At 38.5% G+C, this 17,805-nt stretch overlaps 1 protein-coding gene across 1 annotated transcript in view; it reads left to right on the top strand.

The window, feature by feature from the left end:
* The window catches only part of nr5a2 (nuclear receptor subfamily 5, group A, member 2), a 71,218-nt gene that overhangs the window by 32,094 nt on the left and 21,319 nt on the right, over nt 1–17,805 (top strand). The window contains exons 5-6 of the mRNA XM_007541475.2: nt 11,538–11,657; nt 15,744–15,891. Of these exons, the coding sequence (XP_007541537.1) occupies nt 11,538–11,657; nt 15,744–15,891 (268 nt within the window). The remainder of the gene's footprint in view (nt 1–11,537; nt 11,658–15,743; nt 15,892–17,805) is intronic.

The raw sequence follows: 17,805 nt of genomic DNA, 5'->3' as shown, positions 1-17,805 counted from the left end.
TGTCATGTTTATGACAGCGTCATGACAGTCTTATTCAACCCCCTTCAAATAAAGTGTTACCAACACAGCTATTTGTTACAGTTTACTCCATGTTACACATGTACTTGGGTCACCAAAATAAAGTGGAGGCAAAGAATCTACATTGCTTTGATGAGGGAACGGGAGTTAGGCTTACTGCTAAATTGTGTTAAGAAACACACAAGTAGAGCAGAAAACGCACTAACCAAGAAAAACATTTTTTTAAAAACTTTAACTTGTTTCAATGCAAAACAAGCTTAAATGCTCAGGGAATGAAGTCAGTGTATAAAATCTCAAAGATACCTCAAAGTCCTCAGATGGGGATCTGAGTACTGTTGTCCTCTACCACCTCTACTGTCAGTATGTGTCTCATCAAAGAACAGAGCTGGTCATTCAGATCCAATTTAAACTGATTTGTATTGATATTTTTAAAATAATTTTAAGGATTTATGGACCATATTAATAAAGATGCACAGGATGCCCTCACTATGTGTCGCCTTTCCTCTCTTATTTCTCAAGCACAGCATTTGTAACACACCACAATAAGCATTGCATCCTTTAAAAAATAACTCATTGAAATTCTAGTCTGGCTTCTCATCGGTCTATTCTCTTGCAGTATTGATTTTTCTATCTTTCATATGCTTATGTACCTGCAAAAAACAGAATATGAAAGTTTGGGTATGCTTGATTCATCGTCAAATCCCTGTTCTGATATCAGACTCAGACGAGGGCTTGTTGCTATCATCAGCGGCCTTGAGAAAACGAGACGTTCTTCCCCTCTGCAATACTCAAGCCCTCTGAGGTGTTTTGTTTTGTTTTTTCCACATGAATGTAATGCCACACTTCTCCTAGACTATCTTTTTGCTAGAAGTTTCCCATTTACATTTTTATGACGCACAAATATTTCTCCTGTTTGCTGCCATGTGCAGGAGCTCCACTTCCTGCCTTCAATGGCCTTTTTTGTTAGTGAGGGTTGAGAGAAGAGCTCCAGGAACAAGCCGGACTGATTAAGTCAAATGTCCTGTTATCCGTTCAACTCAACAAAGCTAATAGGGGAAAAAAAACAAAAAAAAACAAAAAAAACAAAAAAAAAACAAAGCAACAACATTTTAAGGCAGGTAGAGGAGGAAGGCAAATTACAATCCCTGGCTGGATTTTCTTTTTTCCACTCACCAAGTCTGGGAGAAAAACAAAGAATACCAGGATGGGTAGATAGATTATGTGATGCTGAAGAGAGGAAGAGAGCATGACGAATCGAATATGGCGTGTTCTCAGGGTCAAAGGTCAGCTTGTATAGTCTCTTAATGTGGTCACCGTGGGAACTGATCAATCCCAGTGCCTGGGCAGTATCGATCAGACCTGGGCGCGTGCACATACGTTGAAATGCACAGAAGTTTTTTGTGACGTGTGCTCTTACAATGAACCACTCATTCACTGCTATGAAACTGTTTGTGCTCCCACTGCAATATAATAGTGAGTTTATGCTTCATACTGCTGAACAAACACAATTTTTTCAAAATCTGATGCCGAATGCAATGGTGCTACCCCAATATAACCATCTATAAAAAAAAGAAAGCTATTTTGACAAAATGATTTTAGTCTTCCCTTAGTCTTTTTAGTACTGATCTGTCTATTTCTGCGACAATATAGATCTACATGAAATTAAACAAAGTATTCACTGCCAGTTCTAACTGAAAGACCATTGGGAACATGGTTTCCACTCGCATATTCATATTTTCAGAGATGTTCACATTTTGATGTATTACGAAATTGATCATGGTTCAGTTAAGTTGAACTTAGCATAATTAAAACAGTAAATGCATGTGTTTCGATTTTGAGTAGTCACATGGTATCTGTGTTCTATGACATTTATAATATTCCAGACAAATTGAAGAGACTTGCATAATTTGTACATCTAGCTTTTACCAGAATCTACCATATAACAAAATATGTGAGAAAATAGTCTAAGAAAGTGATTCAAAAATTCAAAAGTATTTTGTACTTTTGTTATTGATACAAAAATACATCTATTTTTTTATGTGATGTAACATTGTTGCAGTTTTGGTATTGCAATACTTTAATAGATATATAAATAAATCTCCATTTCATGTGAAAAAAGTAAAAGACCTGGTTTGATCCTTTTATACTGATATCATGTTGTGCATGATGAGGTTAAAATTAAATTATCACAAAGTAGTGCAAAAATGGTGTTAGATTGTTTTCAACTCTACTTTAAAAAAAATCTCAATTGAACATGATTTTTATTCCTTCTAACATCCCCAAATCACTCTATTGTGTATTTGCCTGTTTCATTTAGTAGCATACTACTTTTGTTGCTCCCCCCATGCATATTATACACAGTATGTAGGGCACCAAGTGGCTGGGGGTTAAAGGGGGCACCAAAAAAATCAGGCTTGTAAATATGTATTATAATTAATCATTGCCCTCCGCTTTGTTGCATTTAATTCATTCTACTTTATTTGTTTCCTCCTTTTAGTCCCACTTGAAATTTGACAAAACATTTATGCTTAGAGTACGCAAATGGGCAGCAGTGTCTCTGAGGATACTGTACAAAAATATGTGGATTTGAGTAAAAGATGGTTTAGCATTTCTTTTCTCCATAACTGATGCTGTTTGATTCCCAGCGAAGTTAAGTTGCCATAGGCTTTAGACTTGTAGAATTTAGAAATTTCTGACAAGATCCCAACATAGAAACATCACAGATGCCACATGTGCCACTGCAGCAGTGATCTGAGGTAAAGATTACATGACTTACACTCTTCCCATGCTACACAGACTCTGTTTGTCCTGTTGATTCACTCACCTTGCCATGTCAAATGCTTGAAGTAGCTCCTACAGGACCAAATAAAGGTGACTGAAAAAAAAAAAGGAAACATGGCAAACATAACATTCTGATGCAGCACATTGTACAGCTTACAGGTTTCCTTCAAACACATCAGAAGATACAAATTTACTTCATAAATGTAACAGGAAGTGTCTTAAAATAATTTATTTCAAGTTCAAACTTGCAAATATGTGGCTAGATAGGTTGCTAACAACTTTTCCACAATTTAACACAACCGATTTGCAACAATTTGCAACTGTTTAACTACACCTGTAGCTTTTATATGTTCTGTGGTCACACATGGCATCTCAATGGCTGCTAAGAGACCTAATGACATTCTAGGATTTCTGTGTGCCCAGTTGGAGATAAACCCACAGGCATTCTGCACTACCTGATCTGCTGGATTAGAGATACACGCAACCAACAAACAGCTGCTGATAAGAATTCAAGCAATGAAATGCGCACAGTCAGAGCCCTGCTCAAAGCTAAACCATAGAGAGGGGTATAGCTCAAAATAAACTAAAATGTAATTTGGACAAACATAATCCAAACAGCAGTCACGGTAGGGTTGGTTGAAATCTTTAAAACATGTAAAGTTCAAGTGAGCCTATAAAGGCAAGGTGTTGTTTCGCAGACTAGGTGTTCTGAAGAGTCCAGCTTAAATTTCTTCTAAAGGATCAGACAAAAAACAGAAGACAACTGGATCTATTAGCGATAAAGAACTCTTTGTCTTACTTTATTCCTCCTCTTTATCATTGACCTGACAAATTCAGCCTTACTGAACGCAGTCTGGGTATTATCAGCAGTATTATCATTCCTCTCTTCAGTGCACAGCCCCCACCTGCTCAACCAGCAGTACCACCTGTCACCTGCTGATTTTCCCAGCATTCTTATCTCTGCTGCCAGCTACAAAGTTGAGGCCCAAAGCGCACTTTGTGCCACGAGACGTGAGAGCTGCTTTCGCTGTCAGGGGAGAGAGTTTTGCGTTGCACTCTCATCAAACTTTGCACTGCAAATCGAAAAGCAACATGGACACCTCTCCTCCAGTCCTCAGCTACTGTCTCCCATGTACTCACTGGCCAGTTAATTAGGTATATTTCAGTTGTTTTTTAGGTATATTTCAATTGCTAGTAACAATTACCAATTAAACCAATCGCCTGGCAGCAATGTAGTACTTTTTGCTCTTTGGTTTAGACCACAAAAGGTGCCACTCCTGTCAGTTAAGAACAGAAACTGAATGTACAATTAGTGTAAGTTTATGAAAATTACCATAACAAATTGCATGGTAAGGTAGTCTCGGTTCCAATTCCTTCATCAGCTTCAAAGGATGAATTTTTCTTAAATGGTGTCAACATGGTGTTGATTGTGTAGTAGCTTGGTTTAATCCCCATAGAGGTTTGCTTAAATGCCACAGCCAGTGAGAGTATTGTTATTAACCATATCCATCCTCTTATGATCACAGTGTACCGATCTTATCATGGCCCCCATCTGTAGGAGAATGCACCATGTTGCAAAGCTCAAATTATCTCATATTGTTTTCTTAAACATGTCAGTGAGTTCACTGTACTCGGGTGACTTTCAGACGCACCGGGTCTCAACCCAAAATAGCACCTTTGGGGTGTGATACAACAGAAAACTTGCATTATAGATGTGCTACTGACAAATCCGCACCATTTGCATGGCGCTATTATGTCAAGATAGACCAAATTATTTGAGCAATGTTTCTGACATCTTGTTCATTCCATAGCATAAAGCATCTAAACAACTCAGAAGGCATAAAGTAGGATTGCCTGTTAATAGCAAGGTATACTGTTATACTTCCCTGGGGATTTGTCATTTTGTTCCAGTTAATCCCAGGATTATTAAAACATTTGGCAGATCTACAACTACAGTAACCATTCAATTTTTATCAGCATGCTTCTTTCTCTCTGTAAGTAATATTAAAAAGGAATTATTATGCAAAATTCATTTTTGCACATTTTTATGCTTCACATCTCTGACTCTTGAAACATTTCAAGTGCTTTAAAAAAAAACCCCGCATCCAGCCATTTTCTGACTAAACATTCATAAATCACTGCTGCATTCTTAAAGGTTGCTAAGGAGGATCCACTGCTTCTGCTTCTGGATCTGTTTCAGGGTCAAAGATGCATTGTTGTACAATTGTGCTTCTATTTGCAAGTCTTTTCACATGAATAAAATACAAGTGTAAACATTCAGTTGTGGGATGTGGCCAGCAGCGTATTTGGAATTAAAGTGACAAAAGGCCTTGAAACAGGTCATTGTGAAAGGAGCTCAAAATCTGAGCGGGAGACATCTCATTATCTGAGAATGGGTCTTTTTGCAAAATATGCAATGACCATGTTTTGTATAGCCCAGAGACCTATCCCAAGTTGTTCAAGGAAGTATAATCGGTCCCCATTAACATTTTGGAGTCCAGACATGAATCTGAAAGGGAAAACTAAGAGAGAATTAAAGATTAGGGTAATGGTAAAGAGGCCTTCCAAACTCAAAAACTTTGGGCTCATTACTAAAAAAATAGTTAAAATACTTGTGGAAACATGCCAAAAACTGGCCCTCATTTCTTTTATTCTCCCTTTACTTTGTTTTATTTTTTATCTGTATAGAAATTTCTATTTTAGTTCTTATTAGAAGCAAAATTTGTTATTGAGCTATTTACTATTGGAAAAATGACTAGAAAATTCTTTATTTTGGCCAGTTAAAATGACTATAAACCACCAACATTGTTATTGTCGCACACACACACACACACACACACACACACTGAAACTCCTTTATTAAATTAATGAACTTAACTAAAAACGAGCTACAGTACGCTGTCAGCCTCAGCATAATTAAGCGTTTGCAGCACTGAGAAGAACAGGCGCTGTTCTAGGTAAATTAATCCCTGTTCCCAGGTGAATACATTGCCTGTTTGGCTCAAGGCGAACAGATGCCAAGATAGGGACTGCACCAAAGGACGGCAGCTACAGACGAGCATGCATTGATGTGAGCTTCAAATCTCACCTGTAGTACTCAGAGACGGCATTGATTCCCGTCCAGCAGAGACAGGGAAGACAGAAGCACAGCTATTGTTTATGTTTGAGTCGTTTAAACTCACAGTCTGTGTTGATGTGTGCTCCCCCTTTACTCCCCCATCCTCGCGTGTAAAAAAAAGAAAAAAAGAAAAAAAAAAGAAGTGATTTTCTCCATTCATTAAGGCTCCGCAGAAGGAGATTCCATTAATCTGTTCATTAGGCTACATCAAAAATGGAACTACTTATTAAAATCAGATCCAGCTGTGTAGTCTCGTTAAAGACCAACATACTGTATGAAGCTTAACAATGCTTGTGGCACCAGACCAAGACCCCACCATAAGAAAGGGGGGATTCTGGTACATTGGCCTGCTTTGAGTCAACACACCATCATAATTGATGTACTCATAGCAGGGGGGTATGAATAAACATTACTTTTTCTTTTTGTAACTGAATCATCTGAATCCTTCATTTCCAATTAATTTCCATTTGCGTAGATATGAGGGAATATGTGCTCTTAATCACTATGTTTTATTTTCTCACTTTCCCCCCCAAGTCTTTTTCTCATTCTCTCATTCCCTGTCTGGCAGTTCCATTCCCCCTCTCAACTAGCCTCTCCTTCTTCTTTTCCCTCTCGCTCTCTCTCTCTCTCTCTGGTAAAATCCCATTAATCTCAGCAGGTGGTTTTGAACAAAAGCTATGGGCTAAGCGATTGATCCGGGCATTGATCCCACTCGCCTGAACAATAATAAAGGTGTTAAATTGGTTTCTTGGAGGATATGTATTTTTCATCGCTGGCTGCCGCAATAGAAGTTCCTGCTTGGAATTTTACTTTCCCTCTCCCTTTTTTTTAAGTACAGCTAAAAATGGGTGTTTAAATAATAAATAGATCACACCTTGAAAAGCAACCTTAAATGTGGATTTTGAGACCAGTTTGAAGCAATTTCTGAAGTGGATGTTAAGTGCATAAACTTTAGTTGCTAAATCCGTGATGGGCTTTGCTACATCCAAGGACAAAAATATTCTTGCTTTTTTTTTTTTTTTTTACCCTTCGAGTGGAATCATTTCTGGAATTTATTTTATGGTTAGAATAGAAATTCAGATGTGCATTCATTTTAATACACACATTTTTTTTTCCCATTGTATCACCTCTAAGCAAAACCTTATAATGCAATAGTATTAAAAGCTTTTGAGATTTATGTCCACTGATATTTGGCTCCCTGCAAGTTTATTCTGAGAGTAAATATTTTCCTTAAAGGAGAATTGCAGTGAGAGATGCACAATTAGAGATTTGTAACTGAAACCTTTGATATGCTCATTTAATTTCAGCCACTTGTGATTTTGCTTTAAGAAATTCAATTAATCTGTTTTTAAAATATTTGCTCAGCTTAGTGCTGTGAGCAGTCATTAACTGTTTATTAATTAATTGTGTTTTACTCAGTTTAAAAAAAAAACTAAATTATTTTGAACTCACATTTTAAAACTACTGAGCAACTTAATGGCAGTCTCTCTCTACACAGCAATACTTCTCCACTGGTCAGGGTTTCGGACACACGATCATGCCTGGTTGGTGATCTGAGATCCAAGTAAAAAATAAAAAAAATAAAAATTATTATTCTTTTTTCAAATTAGTCACAAGGATTAATTAGTATTAATTAGTATTCAAGTATTAATCATAAGGCCGAGATTTACTCAGAGCAAACGGTGACCAGCACTTTAACAAACTGTGATGTTTGTTAAACATCATGTGTTTTGCTATTATTATGCAAAACACATGGAACAAAAGATTCGGGAGACGATATGGGGGAGGGTGTTGTCCAAAAAATCATCCAGCAACCCACTGAAAAATAGTCTGTGACGTTTCTCCAACTTCCAGAGAGAATCTAAAAGTTGAAGGCCTGTTGTCCTTCAACTTTTATGCATCTCTTCTTCAACACAACTAAGTCAGTTTATTAGGTCATTAGCAGGACTCCGCAGAACATGACTGTATATTGCAGAGGTGACTTGATCCAGGTCCGTTGGACCAGGGACACATCTGAAAGTAGCAGGACACAGGCTTTAGAGGCCTGGATTTGAGAACCCCATGAAAACCCCTGAATTAAGTCAGAGATTGAAGGCTTGGCTAACTTTGCAGACATCTTCTGAAATCCATTTGCTATTTCCTCAAAGCATGTCCAAGTGGATTTCTTGTTACAGACAGCTTCTTTTCATAAAAGAAATGTCAAGTACCTACCAAAACTATTATGCAAAATGGCAAAGCTGCAAATTGCCTGTGTCTGTTGCAATAGCACATAAGAGCATTCAGCATCATTCAGAGATCCTGAAAATCTGGTTGCTTTGAGGTCTCTCTTCTTATAACCAGGGTCCTTTGTTTTATCTAAAGTAGCACAAACATTAACGTAGCATCTGGCATCCTTTAATCAACAGTATTTAATTCCTACAAATATATTTTCAACAAAATAATTATATAGTTTTGAGCTTCACTGATTATCAAAATTAGGAGGATTTTCTCTTTCCCATCTGTCCTCATTGCTTTAAAGAGCTGGAACAGTAATAAGAGACGTTATCTAAAATGTCCATGGCTGTGTGATAAGCGTCAAACAGTAATACATGAATTATCAGTTTTATTACTTTTGTGTTGTTCGAGCAAACGTCTTGTTTGCACTTTCCAATGCCATAACAGTCTGTGGTTATCAGCTACTGGTAATCATCATCATCTGATAATTATCAACCGTTTTCTCTCTATGAGAACGAGGCCATGTCACTTCATTTATATTATCGAGTGAGCAGGCAGCCTATCTTGTAAGAACAAGCGGCGTATGACAGAGCAAAGGAAGAGCTTGTCAGGGAAACAGCTTGTGATGCTGGTACTTAAAAGGTCAGCGTGCTCAACTCCAACCACTGGTACGCCCTTACACTTGTCTGTCTGTCACCATATCCCCCCTTTCACCAAGCGGGTGTACGCTGCCCTCATCTAGGCTGCTGTCACCCATCGTCATCCCCTCTGAGTTGCCACCCTTTGATGACCCGGGCTTCTTGTCAGAGAGGAGCTTCTAGGCAGGCACAGAGAGGACAGTCCTTTGAAGAGGACCCCGGCACTTGCCAGGCCCAATGACACGTGGCTGATTTCTTTGAAGAACTCAGGCTTTATGTTTACCAGTCCATCCACAGATACACGTCATGCCTTGCTTCCAGCATCTTTACATGGAGAGACGATGAGGAGCGCTTGGTCTTACACTGCTTTCCATGCCCTCTGATGGTTTTAATGAAGGCATTTGAATTTTCCTTTGGTCTTGAGCTCATGACACAGATGGCGCAAAGCTACAGACAATAGACGTATAGGTGGGCAAGTGACAAGAGGAGTCCACTATACTGTCAGATATGTTGGAAAAGGTCAAAGCAGCATTGCTCTGATTTTTTTTAATTTTTTTATTTTGTTGAACTGATAAATGAGGAATGAAAGATGTAAGACATCTGAGACTGGTGGTTTTCTATTACTTTACTAGACTTTTTCTTTAAATTACATTACTGTGTTTAAATAACCTACCTGGGCTTTCAGCCTATTGAATACAATATCAAGGAAAATATATTAAAGAAAACCATAAAACTATTTTGGAGCACTAACTATAGTATGATCATATATTTTATTATGCATTATTATGCAGGGATTTTTTTTATTCCCCTTGAATACTTTTTCATATTTTGTCATGTTATATCCTCAAACTTCTGTGTATTTTACTGGGATTAACTCTGTCCATCAACCAATTTACTTTGGCCTGCTTCTGTGTCACTGCCGAATAAAAGCATGCCCACATCATGATGCTGCCACCATTGTGTTTTAATATGGTGCTGTGCAATTGTAATTTCCCTTCATGAGACTTTTTTACAGTTTCTTCCTTCTCAAGGACAGGTTTGTGAAGATCATGACAAGTTATTGTCTTCATCTCTTCCAAAGTTATGATGGGCCTCCTGTCTACTTCTTAGTCTCCATAACATTTTGGGGCTCAACAATAGTTGTGGCACCAGACCAAAATATGACAAAATGTGAAAATGCTGGAGGACCATGAGAACTTTTATAAGGCACATTTCTTTTTTTCTTTTTTTTCTTTTTTTTTCAGTGAAAAATTATATGGAACTTTGTGAATTATGGTGAAATTCATTCATGTAAAAAAAACAAAAACAAAAACTGACAAATGTATACATCATACAAATTAAACTAAAGGTTTACCTGAATCAGAGTCAGTACATCATTGTTGCCTTTAGAATATATCAGTTAAGGTTTTCTCATTCTGCAGCTGTATGTGTAGTCTGTAGTGCGTTGTCTTCCTAAAAGCTAAATAGGCATTCTTTGACACTTGCTCTAAATCAGTAGTCAAAACAGTTCCAGTTAACAAGAGACAAGAGTTCAGACCTGTCCATGTCAAAATAAATATTGAAGTGTTTCACATTTTTAGCAGGCCTGCAACTGCAGACATCAAATGAATGATTAAGGTCATTCCATCGCACACTTTCTTAACTGCTTCAAAACACATTCCTCACAGGTGTCTCTACACTGTCACAAAGTTCCAACATTGATCCACATTCTTAACCCTGCAAGCGGCTGACATGGGCAATGACTGTCACATACTGTTCTCACACAGTCAAAGCAGCAGTTCACGTCTTTCCACCACAGCCCACGATATTCCCAATAAACGCCACAAAGAGCAAAAATGTTTGCTGATAGGGTGGGGAAGGGGAGAAAGAATGAACCTCTCGTGTATTTTCCTCATTCCTGTCCTCTAAATGGGCCCCTTTTTTTCCCCCCCGTGTCCACTTTTTTGCAGTAATGATTAACACTGCTGAGCATGGGAAGAGACTCTCTGTTACAATGGAGGAGGTTGTTTTGGTTCCCAAATTACCGATTCACCTGTGTTAGCTTCCCAAGTTCATCTGGTAGATTACTGGGAGCCTGTGGCTGGTATTTGGGAAGAAACTCTCCTCTTAATCATTATCATTGTGAGAATCACTCAGAAACGTCTGGCAATGGGCAAACAGACAAAACCCGTAACATTGTCAATTGAAGCACGTAGCAAAGCACTCACTCTGGAAAGGTTCACATGAGAAAAGCTTCTGAATGAGTACAGGGGACTTTTGCGCTCTGCGCAGGGTTGTGACAAAAACACACAGCTGATCAATACCAATTGACCTGTGTGTAAGCTCACCCTGCATACAGGGTCTTGTGATACTTTCAAGCTGGTTGCCAAACTGTATATACATACGCTATATATATATATATATATATATGTATATATATATATATATATATATATATATATATATATATATATAATGTAAAGCTTGCACAGTTCAACAGTGTGTCCAGGTCTTTCCGCTTTGGTTTATAGGCTATATATGCACACACAACTCCATCGTGTGCTCTGTTAAATGAAAAATCTGTCTGCATAAACATCTGCAAAGACAAAAACCCCTGCCACCCAGTAACAAGGGACAGTGACAGACATACATTCGGCTCGGATGACAGATTTCTTACAGTGGATATGAGGTTTAGTTGCACAAACACAGACTGTTGTTTCAGCTGTATGGGACAGGAAATACAAACAGTCGACTTGATGATTTTTTTTGTTTTGGGTGTCTTTAACCAGGTGGATGACCAGATGAAGCTGCTGCAGAACTGCTGGAGTGAACTCCTCATCCTCGACCATGTTTTCCGTCAGGTGGTACATGCAAAGGAGGGCTCAATCCTGTTGGTCACAGGCCAGCAGGTAAGTTAGTCAATTTCCTCATTTGGTGACTTCCAATGACCTACACTGTTTAATTTTCCCTCGAAATCCAGAAAAATGTCATGCAGGGCTTTGAGTGACCTCTGAGGATGTATTTCTGTAATGTTTGTTGATTCTGTCTCCCATGAAAAAAAAAAAGCTAGAACTTCAATTTAATCTAATTAAACCCCAATTAATGTCTAATCTTCTTGGATCAATCAATTTTACTCAGTGTATTAGTATTCCAGCTGTGGAAAATATAAGGAAAAAGTGATGACTTATTTCGTTTTCCTGCTATATATGAGGAATACGTTCTGATACCAAGTCTACATTGGTTCCCTCTGCTAATTTGAATTTATACACACACTGAAAAAAGGAAATGCATGAATAAACAATATAAGTAAATAAACAAAAAACTCTACAAATACCTAAACCCAAAGGAATCCCGCCATAGTATTCTACTTTTCCCCTGATCTAGTTCAAAAAAGTCAAACTCCAAAAAAGGGGAAAAAAAGGTACCCAAGCAAAACTATGAAAAGAAAAAAAAAACATTGTGAATATGCCTCTGAATAAGATGAGACATTATAAATTATAGATTTTCTTGTTCTCCAAAAACACCGCCTTCCATCACAATCTTTTACAACAACAGACTCTGGCATAAATTTTGGGAGAAAGTCAAGTGCATGTACTCTAAATGCACATGCTTGATTCCACTGTTCTGAACGAAGACAAGGTCATGTTTTTCAGAACTGGTGTAGACCTGCTTGCCTCTGCTTACCTCTGCTAAATAAGTAGCACGAGATATTGTTTGCGGCACTAGTTTGAGATTAAACTACAGATCCAAGACAAGTCAGCTGTTTCCTACAGGATGGTGAGATGAAAACGAGAAGAAAAGTGACAAAATTAACGAAGGGCTGTGGGACAGGAAAATAAAGAAAATATCAAATGGAGGACATTTGGAGAAGGTATGAAGAAAACGATGGAAAATGTCAGTAAAAAGAGGCAGAAGAAGCGGAGTAGTGCAGCGATGGGACAGGGCATGATGAGGCGAAGCGGACAAGGCGGTTTGTGGAGGAGGAGAAGTGAAAGGAGGGGCTGATAGTCTGGGGAGGCGCAGGTCAGCGCTTTCGTTTGCATACTGTGGTTAATGAACAGCTGGTGTTGAGGAGTGTGTGTAAATGTATTCATGTGGCTGTGCATCAGTGTGTGTGTGTGTGTGTGTGTGTGTGTATGTGTATGAGGCTCTGAAACAGTTCATTATCTCCTATTATTCTCTGCCTGGCCAGGGGTGACAGCACAACGATAATACCAGGGATGTTTAGACCACAGTAGCGGCATCACCTCAAGCAAAGGCTACACAAACACGCCAGCACAAAGAAGGCTCATTTTAACCAAAGCAGAATGTTTGCCATATTTAGTTTGTGAAATGCTATAGGACTACAACTGTGGAGGTTTTTGAGACATGAATTAGTGGGAGGTGATATAAGTCACTGATTTTCTATAGATTTGCTTTTTGGCAGTTTGGAAGGTTAGGGATTAAGATCTGGAAGACAAAAGTAATGACAGAATTGTTGAGGGAAAAATAATAATAATTATCTTCCAGTCTGTTTAGCTGAGTTTTATCTTTTTACCTGGTGTCAAATATGCATAGTTACTAAAGCAACCAATTGCATTCAGACATCACATAATTTGTGAATATAGTGAGTGCACTGTAATCGTCCAAGTAATTTAGTCTGCAATTTAATTCAGTGGTTACATGAAGGCCTCCGAGGTTAGTTAGAGAATATAAGTGAACAAACAGAATCAATACGACAAAAAAACCACACAACGCAGACCGGGGATAAAGTTGTCGAGAAGTCTAAATCAAGGCTAGGTCATAAAGCGGTATTTTAAGGTTTGAATATCTCACAGAGCACCCTGTTCAACCCATTCTTCAAAACTACTATACCACCAAGTGTACACATCTCAATGAACGCTCCAGACCTCGAGTGAAAAATGGTGTCGATAACATCATGGTGTGAGAATGCTTTTCATCTGTGGAGATAGGGAAGCTATTCAGAGTTAATGGGAGGATGGATAGAACTAGATTCAAGGTCATCCTGACAGAAAACCATCCAGTGCTACACCAAATTGTTTCGATCAAAACATTTAATTGTGTTACAACAGTCAAGTGGAAGTCAAGAGATAAATTCAGCAAAATGAAGACTTTTGCTGAATTGCTATAAGTTCACGAATGGAGCACATTAAAGCTTTATAAGTAACTAACACAATAACACAATGCCACCAAGCTATCTTTAAGCTTAGATATCATAGTTTAGATATGAGAAATAAAGTTCATAGAACTTTATATGCGATATGCGAGCACAATTTTTTTAAGTGGGTGAAAAAGGCATAAAATCACATAACATGTAATATTTTCATAAAGATTGCTCTGTTGTTGTAACAGGTGTCTCTCATTTTGCTTTGAATCGAGCTGCCTCTTTGCTTTGCTTCTCTACAAGTTCAACTCCCACAGTTGAAAAGAAACCCATTGAAGCAGCAAATTAACAGTTACAAGCTGTCATTTGGTGTCTGTCCTGCTCTTTTGCCGCATGTTCCCTGCTTGCTAATTCCTTTTTTTTTTTCTCACATTTTTTCTGATTCTATACTGCCGTGTGTTGCCTTGTCACCGACATCAGAAAGATATGGCCATGAGTGCTTGTTCTTCATCCTGTCAGGAGGATCAAACATGCAGTATAACTTGCATAAATGTGTACAAAGATCAGATGAGAAAGACTGCCATGATTAAGCGAGGCCTCGAAAGCTTGGCAGCTGGTTTCATTATAAGTCCTGACATTTTGATGGCACGCACTCTTATGTTGGGCTACAAGAAATTCAAATGACCAAAGAAAGACATACAAAGAAAAAAAGAATCATCAGTAAAATCCTTTGTTTCTTTACATTCTTACTCGAAACCAGTAGTCCCTAAAAATAGCATTTTGAGTTCAAATATTAAACAGCGTACCTCGCCCCACCAGGCACAATAAGCAAACATTGATTGATTGCCTGATTGATACACAGGTCACCAAAGTCAGAGTTAGTGCTAAGTCGGCTATAGTGACATTATAGCTTTTTCCTCACCCCTTTTACTAAGGCGAGGAGGTAATAACCCAAAGCACCACCATCAACAGTCCAATCTTTCAATGAACTTATTTCATGCACAGTTGATTTTATGTAAATTGATTGACACCTTGGATGGGGGCAGGCAGTGTCTGCTCCCCACAGTCATAACTCTTTATGTACTGCAGGTAGTAAGAAGGGGAGAGGGAGGGACAAAGCAGTGGGGACAAAGAGGATGGCCAAGTGAGAGCATGAAGAAGTCAAAGGGGATTAATTCCTCGTGTCAGTGTTTGCTTTGCTTTGACTCATCGGGCGAGACAAAAAAAAAAAAAAAAGATTTGTGGCGAGAAAGGATACGAATCATCTTATTTACACAATAAATAAAACTCCAGACCCTGAGGCTGGTTTTAATTGCAAATGCGTGCTCGCAGGGACTCTCTTCCTCTCTGAGCTTTAGGAACTGCGCACGCCAACATCCACCTTCCCCTGGAAAACCCTGCGCAGTCAATTATGGTAATGAATCGTCAATAAATATAAAAATTTAATACGGTCCTGCTTACTGTGAGTGGCAGCTAAGGACCTGCCCGCCCAGAAAAAAATGTGCTGCGCCTGCAGATCTGAAGCGCACCTGAAGAGAAGTGTTTGTTTATGCCCGTTTGAGTGAATGCCTTTGATGTAATATGTAGATTAAAATATATATTGTTCTTGTCATGTGTCACAATCAAAGCTAGAAGATTTATAAAGGTGGCTATTAATGCTTTTATAACAATACTTGTTTGAAAAAACTAATGTTTTTTATTTTTTTTAAAAACTGACAGGAATTGCACTGCCTTCATTAAGTGGTATTAAGTAAAGTCATTGGTCTTTAAATCTGCATGTTTGATCAATAAATGCTTGGAATCTATTGGCATTGTATTTTTTTCATGGGAATGTCGTTTCTGTGTTGCAGATGTCTTAGCATCTTTCTGTCTCCCTTCCTGCTTTGTCCAGGTTGACTATGCGGTGATTGCTTCACAGGCGGGTGCGACGCTCAACAATCTGCTGAGCCATGCTCAAGAGCTGGTAGCCAAACTACGCTCCCTGCAGCTGGACCAAAGGGAGTTTGTTTGCCTCAAGTTCTTGGTTCTGTTCAGTCTCGGTGAGTTTCTGAAAAGTGTGTTTTAGTTGTGATGATCGCTGAGTTAATCTTTTCAATGAGATGCCACAGAAAGAGTGACCAGAGTACTTTTTGGCTGTATGGGGTATAGAGTGACGACGTCCTGCCTCTCCCCCACCTGATGATGCAAACTGCTGGTCAGTTGCTCTGAAAGAAGTCTCCTACACTGTGAAATTCAGCTGTTTGGAAATATATCGAATCATTTAAAGACGGTCATGGCATGGAAATTAAAGGAGTGTCACCCCATCAGTGGTAATAAAATGTAAAAGTCACATTTAAAAACCAGAGGTACATTTCATCTCCTGTACAATTCAAGCAGTTCACCATGAGAAAAGCTGAGTTTGGTCAGCCAGAAACCATGATGGACAGTATCAAGGGAATAGAGGTTGAAACAAGCAATGTTGAGGAAATTACTACTCAACTAACTACAACGCAATATGCTCTTCATGATCGTGTTTGATGCGCAGTGGTGCTACTGGGTTAAAGGCCCATTGTCAGTCTCTTTTCTTCGGGCAGAGGGAGGAGTGTAAACTTTGGAATTTTGGAAAGGAAAACGAGGAAGTTGGAGAGGGGAAAGGTTTTGAAGGGAGGTGTGAGAAGGAAAGAGACAGGAGAAAATGGAATAGGAAAAGAGAGGATACTGGGAATTGATATAAGGATCCGTGTGCAATGTATTCTGTATTCTGGGACAGGTGGGAGAGAGTTAAGGTTAGAAGGACGACCAGAACATGAGATTAGGAGGAGGTTAAGTGCCTTATTGAGTTAAGGGACAAAGAGGAGGGTAAATATGTTGGGATGTTCATATGTGCACCTGTAGATATAAATCCTTATGCCAAAGCTGCTGACTCCTCTTACAGCTGAGGTCAGGCATAGCTATGAAAATGTTTTCATTGCAAACCATTGGAAAAAAAACAAAGCAAAAAACAATGTACTAATAAGCAGATACACATACGAATCAGCCAGAATTAATGCGTCTGTTAGCTGAATTTGTATAGAAAGGTGAAGCAGGGGATACCTGCAGAGGGATTTCAGTGTATGTATGTCTGTGTGCGAGCATGTTTGTTTTGTTACTTTTTTTTTTTTTTTTTTTTGTAGGGCTGGGTGTTTGCTCGGGCACAGGGTCTAAATAATTTGGCAGAGGAATCATCAATAATGAAAGGCCCACCTGAGGGATGTGTATTGCCCCCGGCGGTGCATGTTCTCAGGCCTCCCGCAAAAGAAGACTGATATAGGCAACGTAGAGCCAGCTGAGGGCATCAGTGTAAAAAGGGGAGGAGTCCTTAGTGGGATGGAGGAAAGGATACAGTGTGAGCAGAGTAAACCATGGGAGATTAAGATTTATGTAAATAGTATAATTTACAGCTGATGTAACATTTACATAAGTTCTTCTGTGAGAGGACTGGTTTTCTGGAAGACTGTAGTGAAAGATCAGATGTTTCGACTTGATTGCCACTCTAATATCAATCTAATAAACTAATAAATATATGATTGCAAATACAGATTTTTATTATTATTATTATTTTTGAAGAAAATTTAGATTTTGAATTTTAAACTTTTCCAAAACGTGTGAATAACTACCTCCTCACCTTTATAATAGATTTTTTTTTTTTTTTTTTTTAGCAAAGCTGAATTAATTTTTACCAGCCACACCAGGTCTGATTACTTCCAGACCCGTAGAATCAAATATCTTAAAAAATAACTCATGTCTTAACTCATGTTGCAAGGTATCAAAGACCTGCAACACAAGAAAATACAATAGCAAAAAACTTAGCAATAATTCTGAAAAAGGAGAAAAGTTTGAGCTTGAACTAATCTTTCCAACTAGAATCAAACTAAATTTTCAAGCTGAAAATCAGAAGATCTGATGTCTGAATTCAGCTGTAGTGGACTATATTG

The sequence above is a fragment of the Poecilia formosa genome, unplaced genomic scaffold (assembly GCF_000485575.1).
Source record: "Poecilia formosa unplaced genomic scaffold, Poecilia_formosa-5.1.2 Scaffold10, whole genome shotgun sequence".
Classification (NCBI taxonomy): domain Eukaryota; kingdom Metazoa; phylum Chordata; class Actinopteri; order Cyprinodontiformes; family Poeciliidae; genus Poecilia; species Poecilia formosa.
The sequence above is the reverse complement of the archived record's forward strand: the minus strand, read 5'-3'. Positions and strand labels throughout refer to the sequence as shown.